At 44.3% G+C, this 17,394-nt stretch overlaps 1 protein-coding gene across 1 annotated transcript in view; it reads right to left on the reverse strand.

The window, feature by feature from the left end:
* LOC126526451 (E3 ubiquitin-protein ligase ZNF598-like) overlaps window positions 1-17,219 on the reverse strand; it is a 41,169-nt gene extending 23,950 nt beyond the window's left edge. The window contains exons 1-3 of the mRNA XM_050174364.3: window positions 16,869-17,219; window positions 6,526-6,783; window positions 2,390-2,601 (exon numbers count right to left, since the gene is read on the reverse strand). Coding sequence (XP_050030321.2) covers window positions 2,390-2,601; window positions 6,526-6,783; window positions 16,869-17,033 — 635 coding nt within the window. The 5' untranslated portion in view covers window positions 17,034-17,219. The remainder of the gene's footprint in view (window positions 1-2,389; window positions 2,602-6,525; window positions 6,784-16,868) is intronic.
* Window positions 17,220-17,394: the final 175 nt, after the last annotated feature.

The raw sequence follows: 17,394 nt of genomic DNA on the forward strand, positions 1-17,394 counted from the left end.
AGCTATTTCTATCAACTGATAGCAAGCTCATTGGTATGAGGCCCGAATTTTATCCCAAGTGAGTTTCTCTCTCAGCAGCTGGGAAGTCAACCTCAACTGTCCTGACATACTCTCAGTCTGCGCACAATGCCTCAGTGTTGCGTTTCACTGCTTTGAAAAGTTTATTTTGGTTTAAATGAGGGACACCTCCATCTCGGCGCCAGCTAACACTGCTTGTTGAGCTCAAGCTCCTTTAAAGAAGCGGCGGCACCCTTCCTTTCCCGTTCATTCCTCAATGCGTCGGTCCTTTCTGTTCTCGTTCTCCTTTCGCCGCGTGTTCGCCCCACAGACCATATGAAGCATCCTCTTGGTCAGTTGCAGTCAACGTACAATTTTTCGGACTTCCTAAGGGCTGCAAAAACGTCCAAAAAACTCGGGCAGTTTGAAAAAAATGAATGCGTCTTTTACTACCTTCAAAGGCTCAAGTTGCCGTTATTATTAGAGTCAGCGTTATTGTTAACAATGGCAAATTGCTAACAGTAGCGTACGTCGAAGTAGCTAGGCCTAGCGATGCCACGGTGGTGGCTACGGCTTCCAGCGGATCTGCATGCGAGAGCGCTGGTTCGAGATAATCAAAATGGTGGCAGTGGTGGCTTTGATTAATGCCATTTCAGACCTGCAGTCACAGAAAAAAGTCCAGAAAATCGGATGGCGAGGCGAAGGGTTCTTACATACTAAATTTCACACATTCTTATGCACTGACTCTATGGGGCACAGGGTGGTGCCGCGAAGCCAACTGAATTATCGGGCATGTCCCAAAAATCGGGAGTCCGGATTTTTGACTGTACACTGACAACTCCTCCAGCCGACGACACGGCGTCAAAGACAATTCGTTACAATTCCTCTCTGTTACTCGAGCCAGCATTACCACGACATTCATTCCCTTTCAACAAAATTACTGCTCATTTTCCCTGATAGAAGCACAAATTCCCCGAGTATTTCCAGACTGTTCAACATCCCTCAGAATTCCCAGTTTTCCCAATTGGTAGACACCCTGGAGCCAAGAAGGAGGTGGATTGACAAGCACTGTCTTCCCGCGAGAGAAAGAGAAAGAGAGGGAGGGAAGTGAGCTCCTCGTGGTAATGCAAACATGCCGGTGCATGGGCAGGGAGAGTGGAGGGAGAGGGGGGGGCAGGTCAACAGTACAGTACTCATTACTACGAACACTACATTAACAAACTTTTCATAAATCCCCTGCTGACGGCTTATAGCTTCAATGTGAACATACCTCAGTACTACGAATTTCAGAACAACGATCACTATTCAGTTTCTTGGTCATGCTAACACCTCAGTACTACATATGAATGTTATGAAATCTGGGGATCTTTAGATTTCCATGTATCCTTTACAGCAGCTGGAACAGCAGGCTAGCAGAAGACAAGGTGCAGAAAGCAGATGATGCGGCACATGGGCTCCAAAAACCTGAGATGGTGCCAGAGGGGGAAAATGCAGAAGAATAGGAGAGGACTTAATTTTTTACCTATTGAGGAAGTGTCAATGCATCAGCTATAATAAGCGCATGCTCGGCTAAGACAAGTGTCGCCTAGCAACAAAGGTGCATGTCTTCATCTTTTCGCTCCTCTTTCTGCATATGCCCCTTCATTCCTTTGCGCTTTTTTCTGCGGCCGTATCAGCTACACGTGTGGAGCAATGTAACCTTCGTGCTCGTGGGGATGCCACATGGTCGCATTTTCCGGACTTTGTCGTTTACATGTGCTTGCACTTTGGAATAGTTCAGGTGCCCACCTCGAACAAGACAGTTGCGGTGTCCATGACAAGGAATGTGAAAAACAAACATATGAAAAGAAAAATGAAAAGAAGCTTTGGAGGCGACATGGTGCTTCCTTTTTGTCGGTTTCCTCGGCATCAGCATCTCTTTTGCACACCCCACTCTTACTACATGGTGCTTCGGTAGTGCGTGGCGGCGGAATCTATGGCAACAGCTTGAGCCGACAGCCAACAGTGGGATAGCTCATAGGGTGACAACTGATGAGTTGATTGGTAGAATGTTAATTCTGTGGTTTTCACTGTAACAGTCTTTCAGAATAACAAACACTTTTCCACGGTCCTCTGAGGTTCATTATATTGAGATTTCGCTGTAATTGGCTGTTTACTTAAATAATTAAATAAATAAAGGAAAAGTAAAATAGGGAGGGAAGGAAAATTGCTGCAGAGTGGCAACTGTCTAGCGCAGTCTGCTAACACCTGGACGGGGGTTGGCAAGTTGGCGTGCGTTTCCTTTCTTAGCGCAACCATGACTTTGCACGACTGTCAGTAGGCTGAGTGCATATGCAGCTTGCATGCCCCGTTTTAGATGTTTTAGAGCGGAAAGATCGGCAGCAGCACCCACCGGTAGTACTGGAGCCGGTAGTCGTCGCCACAGAAGTGGCAGTAGTAGTGGTCCCGGCGCAGGTGCCGGTACAGCTCGTCGTTGTCGAAGTAGCGCATGTCGCAGAACTTGCACAGAGGGTGGCCCTTGTGCGAGGTGTCATCCAAGTCCCCCTGGCTTAGGTGCCGTGCCATGTCCCTCCGGGTGTATGCTGTCCGCTCACAAGGAAAGATCTGTGAGACAAGATGGACAAAGAGTTCAGAGGCAAATTTCTCAACCTAATTGCACCATACACTGCCCTGCCACTGCTATGCGTTGAAAGCATTTCTCTTTCCTGAGCATCCATTATGTTAGTCCAACAGACCACCAGCTATCTGTTCTGTGCATTACATGACTTCTCCATCTCCATCTCTAACTCCTGTTATGGCTCACCTCCAGGATTAACATTCATGTTACGCAGACAAGAACAACTACTACTTCAAATTATCGCTCTGACAACATAAACAAGTCGGCTGATTCAAAATGCCAAAAGACCTGTTTTCCTGCGGCAAGCATGAACAAGCATGACTGCGCATGTAGGTGTCTGCGAGTGTGTTTGTGTCCCATTGTGAAACCTTCTCTCTTTTTCTTACCATGTGCTATGCAGGAAGAGCAAGCAAAGTTCACTGCAGGAAAACAACAGCATGAAAGGCTAATGGTGACGTGCCAAGATGTGACAACCAAGCACCGACAGCGCGTGCGACTGACGATATGCTCTCTCTACGCGGCAAGTGTGTTCCTAGAAAGCTATAAAAAACAGTCTGCCTCGCCAGTGGAATCGCCTCTGCCTTTTGCTCACGAGCTGCTCATTAAGCTGATGGCCATTTACAGAGATAATTAAATGTTTTGTTTTTAGAGTAGAGCTCTGAGGTGCCCGTTCCGGCGGCGAGCGTCGGTGTAACCGAGTGAACGAGCACAGTGAACGATGAAAGCGAACGCGGAGCACAGCAGGGGATGAAAGGTGCAAGGAGGAAAGTGGAGAGGAGGGTGCACTTCCCTCCATTTGCAACTTGCTGCACGAGACAGATTGTCTGCGCCATTCAATAAATCACGAAATGAAAACACATGTAGAGCTGCGCTCCAATTTCAAATTAGGGAGTATCGTAATCATCAGTGAATTTTTTTTTTCTGCACTGCTTTGTCCATGCTCAGGCCCTCTTCGCTGATCTACCAGGTCAAGCTGCACACCACTGAGTCTACACTACCTTTGGGACTAAAAACCCAGGAAACATTCTCAACTAGAACGTCACCTGTGCTTTCTTTCTGATTTACACAGCCTTCTAGCTGTCATTAACACCTATCACCTTCTATTCCATCACTCACTGTGCAATCGTTAGCTCCTGAAGTTTCTTTGTGTTCTTCTAAGTTCCAGCCTCTAAGCTGGTTGTGGCAGAATACACTGGCTGCATAGTTTTCTTTTCAAGGATACAGGTAAGCTATATGTCACATCTATGTTTAAGTAGCGAGTGATTTACTGTGTCTGGTTCAGTAACCGCTTGCCTTTGCACATAGCGAGTGACCTATGTTGTGTACCACTGTATTTTGTACTTAACATTTTTCAATTTCACTTTGTTGTGCACCCTGCTAAGGTCCTGCAAACAGGACCGCAGTGTCAATAAATAAATAAATAAATAAATAAATAGCTGCTGCAAACAACTTGAGAGCGCATGCCGTGCACCAACCAATTTTTACTCTTCTCGAGATCTCCATCTTGTAACCTGGATGACTTGGTATAGACGGCTCTTCTGCAAAGTTTCAACAGCCCTGTTTGTGAATTACAATTTCCCATTCTATTGCCAGGCTATCGAACATTACCTTCGTTTTCTGCATATGAACTATCAAACCTACTCGCAGGCTAGACAGGACATCACTAGGTTGCCGAGACATTCCCCCTATCCATCCTAACACCTCATCCCTCCCAATCTCGAATATTAAATATACTTCTTGCAAGCACGCAGTGACATTGGAGATACTGTGTCTTCTTGCCTGACAAGTATCTTAACCAGTATTTCCGTGCTCTTTTTCTGAAGGAATATGGTAGCTGTTGAATCTCTCTAAGCATTTCCTATGATATCCAGTTGTGTTTTCTACGCTCCTTGACCACACTTCCATGAGTGCTGGTACCTCTACTGAATTAAAATAATTCCCAGTGACCTACAGAGGCCATAAAGGGGCTGGTTATATTCCATAGATTTTGTCATTGGCTAATTGATGACATGAAATGTGGTCCATTGTTCCGAACCACTTCTTCAAGCCAGCCTGTTCTGTAAGTTTACTGAAGTGTTGCCCTGATTTTATTGGAAGCTACCTTCATGAATACTTTATACAAACTGAAAGCAAGCTAATGGACCAACAACTAACAAATCCTTAATTACACTTGGAACTCCCACCTCGAAGGTCACAATGCAGGGAAATTGGGACCTTGAAAGAGTGCTGTCCCAGTGGACAGTAAATGAACAATGTCAAATGAATGAAGCACTAACACCGTGACCTTGTTCAATACAATACTGCCTCTCTAATGCATTTACTTAACACCAACCAATTACATTTAACTAATGTCCGCTTTTCCCTCTCACACAACTCTCTCCACGTTACGCCATTGGTACCTTCTTTTCGAAATACATGCTAATTATTACACTCAAGCCTTTGAATTTTTCCGCAGTATAACTGGGAATGATTTAAACAATAGCGCCAATCAGCAGATTCTTATACAGTCAGACGCTTCATTAAACAAGTCACTTCATTGTAAAGCCTGCACTGCATGCCACTCACAACAGAGGAGCCTAAGCACGTTCAACAAAAGAAAACCTTGATTTAACATTAATTCCAAAGAGACTTAGTGAAACAGGTCGCTAATTTACTATGCGCACCTTGCCCGACAAAATGCGCAACTGCAGCCACCGTTATCGCACCGAGGTTCACAGTACACTCCGCAGCGAAACACAGGAACTAAGCAAAGTAAAGCTGCAGATCGCGGAATGCGGCTGTCGAGTCCCTCGCAGTCAAAATTCTTGGTTCGTTTGCAGCATTCTCTCTCACTGTTGCCTTCGTTGAAATATGCATCCTTTCTACCTTTGATGTCTTTGAAAACATCTTTGGTCATCAGTTAAAATTACATAACCATGTCATCATCAAATGCGACGTATTCGTAAGCCGTTGCATCCGTTGATGCATTACTGCAAGCAGTGTACTAGTTCGGCGGTTTCTGGAGCAGGGCAGCAGGATTACTTCCGATATCGACAGTTTCGTCAAGCACGTCACTAGCGATGACCGTACCTTGGCGACCTTTGCAGAGGGCAGTGGGCGGCATTGCTACATGGCTTTAAAGCAAAAAATCAACCATCGGGGAGGCCTAAGTTACTTCCCTGTACAGGCCAATTGGTTGTAGCGGCCGTTGTTGTAGAGGTGTCCGCAATAAATAGGAAAGATAGGAATTTAGCCGGGAAAAAGTCAGTCTTTCTTTATACAGGTCATTTCACTGTATAGGCGTTCGACTGTTGTATGTTCCAGAAGACTTACAAACGTTTGCTATTAGAGTTACTAGTTCATAAGTGCCGCATTTTCTTGTATTGCGTTCATGCTTTTGTGTTTACTCGAGATTTATTCAATTTTTTCTCTGCTTATTCTGCTTTTTTGTTATTTGCATCATTAGTATTAACACTCCCACGCTGTTTGCATGCTGTCTATTGATGCATATGCCCCACGGTATGTTTTGTTCAAACCCTTCAACAATTTTGTTGGGTCCTGAGAGCTCTATTCCTTCTGTACAGCACTGAGCAAAAGTATACAAAGCACAGGCTCATTGAAAAAAAAAAACACAAAAAGCAACTGAGCTCGTTTGTAATTCAGACACACAAACTGAAAATGCAGAGTGCACTGGAAAGGTCACAATGCCAAATATGGAGTGCAGCAATTTCAAGTTGCATTCGTAAGTGGAGAAGAATATCGTATTTGTCGCGAGATCCCCAGTCCTTACACTTCTGCTCCAGGGTGCAATTCAAAAGACTTTGCACTAATGCAACAAAACCGAAAGGCAAACAATGTGCAATAGAAAAACTCGGAAGGCAAATAATAAAAAAGTGATAAAGCAGGCAGGAGAGCGTGTGGCGGCCAGCTACCTTGAGGTGCTCGACGCAGAGGTCGCAATAGGTGCGGTTGTGCTCCTTGCGCACATGGTTCCGCAGCATGCCGAAGTTGCTGAAGATTGGCGCCGGCTTGCCCTGTGCCAGCGGGCAGTACTTGCAGCGGTTGTCGAGTAGCTCGCGGTAGGCCTGCCGCACCGACTCATCCTCAAAGCATATATGCGGCCGCACGTCCACCTGGTACAGCCGCTTGTTCAGCTCTTCGTAGGGGCGGCACTCCTTCACAAAGATCACCTGCATATAGAAGGGCGGCGTAGAATGAGCAGACTGGCATGGTCACGTGAATGCATTCACTGACTCTCATCATGAAAGCACAAGCCTTTCACAGTGCTCTTCTTAACTCTTACCTTACTGGGAAATGGGGGGAGGAGGAGGGTAAAATGGCCATTTTTTGTAGGTTACACTAGATTGTTTTTCTGAAGGAACTATTACAATTAACATTTTATGCAAATACGCGAACACAAAGTTTAATAAATGTGCTTTTCAGGCATAGAAGATTTATTAACCAGTTCTTTGTGGCAACACATATTTCTAATTGCCAAAAACAAAATTGTAGAATAATTTTGAACAAAACTTGCAAAGATATCCTTGTACCTAAAAAGAAATATTCCTATAAAGATTATGAAATATGCAAAACCTTTTGCCATCTAACAGTCACTATCTGTGAAGAAATAAAAATTTTGTCCCAAGCAGCACTCCCACTAGAACCAACTTTCTGGAAGCCCTATAATTGCGTGCGTCATGTGGCAAAACAGCTCCTTGATGTAAAACATGGGGAAATGTTGCAAATGCTGCAGTAAATTGTTTTTTTTGCTGGGTTTTGCTAACATCGCATTTTCTGGAATTCTGGTATGCATCCACTTTAGCTGGCTGGTGCTGAATGGCCTGGTATAGTGGAGGAGCACAAACCGGCAATGCATCCCCCATTGTAGCCCCCCTCAATTAAATTCAGATGAAAAGGCAGGATATCCTCTGACTTGCTGCTGCTCGAGTCATCTTAAGAAAGCAACCACAGACACAGCACAATCGTGAAATTTGCAATGTTTTGGAGTGCGTCCAGCACTTACAGTCCAGCACGTGGCCATTTCTGCTTGCAAACTACTGCACCTTCCGAGCCTGTTTAAAGATCGCCGCCACAAAAAAAGAAAAAATTTAGATGGTGCAGTGTGCTTGTGAGTGCCGTGGAAGGTCTTGAAAATGATATTCCAAACCACTGTTAGCTAGCTGACGATGCACAATGGTAGCCCGAATATAGAACACGACAAAGCACGAATACAGAATTTGCACAAAAAGAAAGAAATGATCATGGTGCTATGTTCATTTGTTTTGTCCAAGCTCTATGTTCGTAGTTTGATGCACAGGAAAATTAAAGGCCAACTGGAACAAAATTTCATTTTGGCTAAATTTGTGTTAAATGAGCTGTATATACCCCCGAACCAATCTTGGCAAAGCTAGAGAGCTGGTAAATGTATAGTCTTTTTTTTGGTAGCAACCTAAGCTGACGATGTGTGCATCTGGTGGTGTCACTATGACGTAAATCAGAGCACCTCGCATCTGTGTTCTTGAGACATTTTCGGCTTGCCGCGGGTGCCAGGGATGGCTCAAGTCACCACGCCTGGAGAACTACAGAGCACAATTAGAGCACGTAGTAGTTCCGAGCGTCTTGGCAGCGAGAGGGCTCGTCGTGGCAAACCGCGGTGTTCACAGGATCTACAATACGCAGCCGCGTGGCCTCCGAGATTCTCGGTCATGCCGAGAGACCACGAACTTGGTCCTGTGTCACTTATGGCAGGCTCTAATGGCAGTGTTTTTTTTTTTTTCAACTTAGTATCAAAAATGGCTAGTCTTTTGCAAGCATTTCGTGATGCTTCCGCTCTTATTTCGAGTGTCAAATTTTGCAAGGAGGCTGCTCAGTGTCTGTATTATCTTAAACTAGGCTCTTTACTCAGTCCAAAGTTTTGTTGCAATCGGCATGTAACTGTGTTTTTCAAATGAAATGTAGAAATACTAAGAAACAGGGGAAACAAAAGAGGAAGAGCATTCCACCAACTGGAAGCTGCACCCACAACTTATTATCATTTTTAGATCTTAAATATTTCTTTTAAATATTGAAAATTTGAAAAGATGGCCTTTCTAATGACTGTCCCAAATACACTACTCAGGTAAGTATTTAAAAAAAAGCAATGCATAAACAAGAATTGACATGCACTACATACACATACGAGGGCTTCCAGAGCAGTTTTAGGCATACGTGCACAGTTGGGAAAAAAACCTGACAAAATCATGATTCTAAATGCAGAAAACCTCAAAGAGTTTTCTACGAAAAGTTGACATCGTAGATTCCAAGCTTTTTGTTTTCGTATTCAGGCTGTTTTCGTGCAGACAGAACTCTCATAACGTGCTAAGCTACACTGCTTTGCAAGCTTATATAAATGCTTCACAGCAATGGCAATGCCCAATTGTCTAGTTGAACTCTAAACCTGTGACGTCATTGTGAGCTAGAGATGGGACTAGAGGCACTGTCGAACAATTCTCAGCATTTTTAGGCACTGCTGTGTCACACTTCTCGTCTTGGGGCCCTTGCGTGGACTTCTCGGCAGTGCCATTAGATGGCGCAGCTTGTCCAGAAAGAAGCGCGAGGGAGGAAACCAGTTCATACACGACGTGTTTGCATGCACCAACACACCATGCATTTCAAAGGCCAAGCGCAGACTTCGTGGCAGTGCCACTAGGTGGCGTGTGGTGTTCTTAGGGAAGTGCCATAGTAGAGTCCTGCTACAGTACACGCCTCATACATAACTCAATTCAAAGGTGGCACTATGTTGTGACACTACATTACTTCAATGCTAATGCATTACTGGAGATGTGTTCTGCCACAATTTTTTATTTCAAATGTGCCACTAGCCCTGGATGATACGTGAAATTGGGCCAGGCCCCGCCCACAGGTGGGCCCTGCGACATGTAAGCGAGAGCCTCAGCTGCCAGGGAGAGTGGCTGCTCTGAGAATAGAAATGCGTAGGCTCTCGCCTGAATTTTCAGCTGTCCTTGCAGCTGCCATATGTGTAATATATTGTGGGTGCTTCAAACATGGATATAAGAACCGCCACGGCATCACATACATATTTGAATGCGATTAGCCTTTTTTAGGGAACTTCATCCAGTTTGCAGATGTCTGTGTGTTTGTCTCTGCCTAACCGTTTCCCGCCTACTTGGGTCATTGCCGCTTACGGTCACATGCAGCAGTGGGAGCTCAGGGGAACATGACGACTGTCGACGTTAATGTGATTCATCTGCTGAAGTTATTTACAAGATTCTGCACAGCTGTACTAAGTGCTCAACTGGCCACTGCTACAATGAGCAGCAGGAAGTCGAAGAGGAAGAAGACTCCGTCTGGCTGCATACATGCTTCAAACGTGATGCGCTTTGGCGGCACCAATACGGCACATCGCTGCATTGCTTCAACGCTAATCACATTAACGTCAACATTTATAGTGAGATGGGTCCTGCCATAATTCTTTTTAGAATTTAGTATTCATTTCCCACATGTGCTATTATCGTGCTCAATATGAGTTGCAACAGGGGCATGCACCCATCATTTCTCTCAATAATAAGTATGACAAGTGCTATTCTTCCTGCAAACAGGGTGCTACCAGTAATCGGAACGGAGTACAGCAATTTTTCTGTGTAGGCGCTGCCATATGGCCACTGTACGGATAGTCCAGCTCGCACAAGCAATAGCTTCTTGTGTGCAAGGTTTTGATTGTCGCCACACAATATATGCACCAAACTTGTCTGTCTCCAATGCCTTAAACCTGGTGAGGAGCCCTTCAAGATGTTCAAGCAGGTAAATAAGGTGCTCCAGCCATGAGCCTCTTCAGCATGAAGCAGGGGACTGGTTAAGGGACTGCGCACCATGCTTGTTTATGCATGGTATTAGAACAGAAAGAACGGCAGATATTTGTCTGTGCATGTTAGCTAAACCTGCAAGCTTTTTGTTTTGCTCTCATAAGCTTCATCAGCTAAAAAGCAATCCCTGGTGTGCAACAGGCACTTAGCAGGTAAGAGCTAGCACAGCACTCTGTGATACAGCCTGATGCATATCAGATACTGCAGTGTACAGAATTGAGGGTGTTGCAAATAGTAATTTTTAAGACCAAATCAAAGGAAATACTTTCCGAATAATCAATAGCTGTTCTCCCCATTACTACAAAACAATGTTTGCATCCTAGTATTAGTAATGTTAGCCAGTTTCTGTTATTACACTGCACATTATGAAACCTTGCTTATGAAGCCCAAATGGAGCATTAGGAATAAATATGTATTTAGTTTGTATATGCAGGACTCTTCAGAGTGAAGAGTGTGAATGACAGGTTTAGCCGGTAAGATCTGGCTCCATGAGCGACTTAGCCTGCTCCACCACTTGTGCTTTACGTCTATGGCCACAGGGATTAAACTTATCTTACTTTTGCTCCAATTTTATGTCTGATTGAGCACAGTTGACAATTTCAATAAATCTTATAACTATTAGAAAAATATTCACAATTACGAATAACGACTACTCATTTCGACGACCGAACTGAATAGGGCAATATTCAACTTATTCAAAAGTTTCTAATATATTCGCAAGCACCCTATAAGGTATCATAGAACTCTTATATCCTCTTTACTTCATTTTAAGCTCAATTATATAAGTTAGAACTGCAACTGGTAATTTACTCGTGCATACTACAACTGGTAACTAAGTGGTGTGTACTACGTTTGTTTTTCAAAATATATTGTTTCTTTCTTTACAATTATTTTTAATGTTGCTTGCTTTGTTGCAAGTTCACGGTTGTGAATGTTATATAGGCCTACGCTGCTACTGTGCATTTCTCATAGGTTGGCAGAATAAGTGGATGCTCACTCACCAATACATTCGCAGGACGTGTGCTCACTCACACTTGTTAGTACTTGTTAGCACTTTAGTACTGTTAGCACTTAGTACTGTTAGCATGTTAGTACTGTTAGCACTTGCCATGTTCCTACTCATACTCACCAGCACTCACTCGCATTCATAATCACTTCCGTTCGCACTTACAAGCACCCACTCGCACTGATATTTGCGTGCAATTCCACTCACCGGCACGCACTCACATCCATTCAAAAGCACCGTAACTGACTTTCCCTCGTACTCGGTTTAAGGGGAGGCTTTAGCTCAGACCCAACTTCGATGCCGCTTATTCAAATACACGTAAAATGCAGACACTTTTCCAAGACAACCACTGGGCATATTTTAATTAAACTTATTGCATTTGAGCGAGAAAGTTAAATTCTATGGACAGCTGAAGCAGTGTGTTGATTTAAGGCCTGAATTTTAAAAAAAATGGGGGAAATTTCAAGAATTGGCAAGTTAGAAAAAATGTAAGCACGAAGTTTACAAATTTGTAGCTCTGCACCAAGAAGCGATATTGCAGTTCTGTAAACAACTTTATTTCAATTTATATCTTACGTGAATTTGTTATGTACTTAACTGTTTTGCAAAAGTTCTAATCGCACATTAGTGGTATATTGAGGGACATGTATATCAGTTTCGTCCACTTTAGATGTACTATTAGACACAATTTACAGAATTGTGATAACGTTCTTTATTGGCATGTTAAAAAGCTGTAAACTTGATAGTTTCGTTTTCTGAAAATCTGTCATATTTCCCAATCCTTAATAACAAATTTACAGCCTAAATCAGAAATTTGCAACCAACAGTCCCTAAACTATTTTTTTTTTTGAAGTGCAACAAACCTTATCAATTTTGGTGCAGTGGTTGTCGAGAAAAACAATTTCTTTGGCCCTTTGGCCGAAACAACCCTTTGGCCGAAGCCGAGGCCAAAGGGTTGTGTTGTCTCCGTCGATGGAGCCATGAAGGCCCTAACACTACGCATTGGCTCAACCCCCAGGATCCTCTTTTCCCCGGACACCGCTAAGCCGCTCATGGCTAGACGCAAGAAGGTCCAACCCTCGTGTGCTCGGGTACCTGGTGACACAACACACCAAACGCCTGCTGACGCAGATGCCCCTGTGGGGGGGCACACTTATAAATGAGTTTCGTTTGAAGGGGTTTCCCTAAGAGTTTCATCACCTTGAGACTTCCGAATGTGATCATCTCAGTGTATCCTCTCTGTGATGTACACTCGTATAGAACCAAACTTGAACTTGGGGCCATTGAGCTTTAACAAAAAAAACCGGAACATAGAAGGTAGCACCAACTCCATACTTGAATCCACAGCGAGTGCAGAAACGCTCTCCTTCAGCAAGTGCAGGACAGATCTTTACCTAATTGGTTGCATTTGAAATAACGATCAAGCTGCAGTGACTCAACAGCAACTGATTTCAGAAACAAAAAAGAAAGACGTCAAATGTGTAACTTTCCACTTTTTAAGAGAGCTGCTTTCCGGCCTAATGAGTATTTCCTCAAAGCAGCAAATTTGTCTTTAACTTTTTAGGGGCAGTGGATGAGGTATTTTCTCTGCATAACTGCGTAATTTGTCTAAACTGCAAGCTTGAATGAGAGTGCTTTGGAATAAATGAACCAACGATAAATGGAATTCATAACGAGCCAGCCAATCTTAACTAGTATGCATTACGGTGGCCCTGCGACATTTTTTTAACATAGCCTGCCTGGTTGCCAGAATGCACTTATGAACATCAAGCTAAATATTGATATTTAATCGAGTTTACACATACAATTGCACAACTGTCGAGGTTCTTTTATCAAAATTGAGACGCCATCTTTAATCAGCTCACGTGTGGTGCTTAGCGTTTCATGTCCATGTGGTTTAATATATCTGCTTTAATTCTCCATGTTCTTCAATATACTTCATCTAGAATTGTTTCTTTTGTATTTCTTTATCAGAATGTGGAATGAATGATTCACTAATGTATGTATCAATTCAACCACCGTTTTTAACCTGCTCACCTGTGGTGCTCAGTATTTTTTTGCGTTTGGTTTCATATATATATGTGCTCTTATGTATTTTTTCTTTCTTTCTTTTTGTCAAATTTACTGTACAAACAGTGTACCGATGAGCAGGTCATTTGACCCACATTTTCGGTCACAGGCCAACTCCTCGAGTGGGCTGATCATGTCTGATTTTCTTATTTGCTTGATTCCCATCTGCTTAGGCGGGTTCTTTTTTCTGTTATGCATTTCTGCCCTTTTAGTACGAGGGGGTACCCAAAAGTAACCGATATTTTTTGAAAAAGCTACATATTTATTCATTTTTTTACAAAACAACCTCCCCCCCCCCTGATCACCTTTTAGTTACTCTCCACAACACTTAATACATTTGTCCAAATCTGCAATTCCATTCTTCGAAACATTGAATTTTCAAACTCATCTGTTTCGATGGCCTGATAGCTCCTCTCTAGTTTTTCCCCTCACTTCTTCGATGTCGTGAAATTGCAGCCCTTTCAAGTAATTCTGGATCTGAGGAAACAAAAATAAGTCACACGAAGCGAGACCAGGCGCTCGCGCTACTTACTCACCTGACCTCACACCGTGCGACTTTTTTTTTTTTTCCGATGAAGAATGACATGAAAGGCTATTAGGCCATCAAAACAGACGAGTTCAAAAAATGTTTCGAAGAATGGAATCACAGATTGGACAATTGTATTAAGTGTTGCGGAGAGTACCATCAAAGTGACAAGGTTGTGTTATAAGAAAATGAATAAATATATAGCTTTTCAAAAGTTATTCCCGTTACTTTTGGGTACCCGCCTGTATGCACATACCACTCCTGCCTAAGGCCTTCTGCAAAGGCTGGCAGTAATTCTGAAACAAAATGAATTAAAAAATAAGAAGATTGCCTATCCTTTCCCTTAAGATATCTTGTAGTACCCAGAACTTATCATACATATTGTGACACACCATTACACAGTGGCTGTTGCCTGTATCTCTTTAGACGTCGCGGCAAAGCAGTGCTTCTGACAGGGCCATGGGCAGAAATCTCACAGTGGATAAGGCAGTGACGCCATCTGGTGGTGGAAATAAAAAATAAACAATGACTAATACGGTATGCCAAAGTGAATTAACTTAGGAGGCCACACTATTACCAGAGCTCCGTGTAGTGATAGGTGAAGCCATGCAGGAATTGCTCCAGTTGGCACAGCAGCGCAGCTTCAAGCACAGAAAGAAGGACAATAAGTAGAGGTACGTTGTGAAGCTGTGGCAACAGGTGATCATTGGTGGCTTCGTGCACACAAGATGATATCAAAAGCTTCGTCGGAAAATGTTCATGATGCCATGCCCTTTCGCGCCATGCCCTACCCTTTAATAAATGGTATTCTATTCCAAGCGCCTTCACAATCGTGACTGAACCATTCAAATTTCGACGGTCAAAATTTTACTATATTCACAAGGAAGATGAAATTCTGCCGCGTGTGAAGTGTGCCATGTGCGACACACCTGCATTGCGCATGGTTTTTGTTCGTGTGGCTTTGCAGCTTATGTAAAAACTGCGCGCTAAAACTTAACCACTATGTGCAAACATCAGCAAAGTACATGCTCAAAGATACTGCAATTTCCATGTGCACTAGTTTTGCAACACTGCAATAGTGCTAGAATTAATTCGATTCCGTAGGACAGAAGGAAGAAACAGACGGCGTCTAGTCATCTGTTCTGCCCGAAAGTTGCATTTCTTTGGTGTTTTAGTGAAAGATGCACAACCAACCAAAGATTGTCCCGCTTCGGAACTGCACGTCAGTGCAACTGACTGGAAAGCATCCCACACAAAGTATAATGGGGATCACGCATGGCAGTGACTGATATCTTCTGTGTGAACAAATTAAACCTAAAGAAAAATGTGAACGTAAAAAGTGCACATGAAGTTGCTCACAAAAGGTAGTAGATGGCACAAGCTGCCCTGGCGACAAGTTAAGCAGTCAATTGCAGGTTGGCCGCAGGGCAGTGACAAAATCCAGTTTTCTTTCTTTGCTGGATTCATGAAGTGTGGCCGTTTGGTCTGTAACACTGAAGTAGCTGCGCCACACATTCTGTACAGTCCATTCCACGATTTGCGACAGGGAGGCTAAGGGTTCTGCAATTTCTTCACATCTGGCAGCCGAGGCAGTTCCCATCATAACATAAAGCGCCATACGTCCCTTCGCATTCTTACTATGCAATAAGAATGCTCAGACTAATCCATAACGAAACAAGATCAAGGTCAAAGACGTCAAGGCTGCTCGCCATAGTGTAGGCGCTGACAATCGCGCGTCCTTGGCATAGAGACGTCGACACTGCTTCGGAACCGGCGGCAGGCGGATGAATAACAATTAGATTGCTGATGGTCGCTGCAACAGGTGCGAGTACATTCAAGAAAGAACGGCGATCGAGTCAGCATCGGCGAACATCGGCTGCATGGTGGCGGTTAATCAAAGTTGCAAGACGGGCGCCCACCTATTCGTGATTTCGCGTGACACCGAAATACAACTCTCTTTCGGTGGTTTCTCTAGTTCATTCATTCGTTCATTCATTCATTTGAAGACGGCCGTTTAGACCACATACAACGAAGCAGACGTGCCAACACTACCACTCAAGACTATCAAAAACAAAGGGCGTATGCCTATCTCAGCCATGCTTTTTTCGTTACGAAACATTACCGTCGGGTAGGCGCGGCGGTTACCGAATTGAACTGGCGGAAGAGAGCTTTGCCGCTTTTGCTAGAGCGTTTTTTTTTTTTTTTTAATGAAGAGCGAAGGGCGCAATTAACGTGACCTTCGTTTACATCCAGCGAGGCGATAACAGCCAGAGAGGTGCCATGCCGTCACGGCAGTTTCGTTTGAACGAAACTGCGGGGTCGGACCTTTGTCATGACGTGTGACCGTCTGCAAGCTGCGATTTCTGGTGGCAGGAACTGTCCCGAGTCGCACTCGGAGATCGGATTGAGAATAAAAAGAACGTTGTAATTCTCGGACGGCCGCGACTACCGCTCGCAGCGCAGAGTCGGCACGCATTCTTTCGGTTTCTTCCTGGACACGACGACAGCAGCACAGACCGTTCCCCTATCTCCCTGGCCACACCGGTTAAGGCCAGAATGGGCAGATGCGATGCCTACCGATCTGTCCCAATTGCAAGCAATGTGATGCGGTGCACAGAGGAGGCAAGCCAAAAGAAAAACGACTAGTACGTCATATTGCCGCTTCAATTTCACACAGCTCTGGAAGACATTGCCGGCGGTTATTAAGACCGCGGAATTGAACCGCCTCGTTGTGTGTCGGCGGTGGGATTATCTCGGGAGCCGTTTTCCGCTGCTAAAGACAGGAGAGAAAAATTAGGTAAGCATTCTCACCTTGGGAAGGTTACGGCGACAGATGGGACACTCGCTCTTACGGCACAGCACACGCATGCGAGTGGAACACTCGTGACAGACGGGGTGGTCGCACAGGCCGATCGCGTAAACGTGGATCTCACGCCAGCAGACGATGCAGACGTTGTCGTCTTCCTTGACGTCCATCTTGGAATAGGAGGCTGAACGCGGAGAGGCACAAAACCTGTGGCACTTTCCTTGCGGAGCAAGTGGGACACGAATACGGAGGCTTTTCCTTCGCTCGGTGCTTGAACGGCGGGCCCACGGACACTCGGCGCCAGCCAACACCACAGATACGGCCGATAATGGAGAAATACAACTTGATGAGCGGAAGTGACGGCACGGCCGAGGTCGGCGCAATTCAAAGCGGAAGCTCAATGTAAGGCAGTTTCGCACACACAGATCAGTCCATTTGATCAGTCGCAATTTGTGCACAGCAGGTATTTGTTTTTACTGGTAACTATGTGCTTGGTGTTCTGCTACAAATAATCAGCAGTTATTATACGGC

This window comes from Dermacentor andersoni, chromosome 8 (assembly GCF_023375885.2).
Source record: "Dermacentor andersoni chromosome 8, qqDerAnde1_hic_scaffold, whole genome shotgun sequence".
Classification (NCBI taxonomy): domain Eukaryota; kingdom Metazoa; phylum Arthropoda; class Arachnida; order Ixodida; family Ixodidae; genus Dermacentor; species Dermacentor andersoni.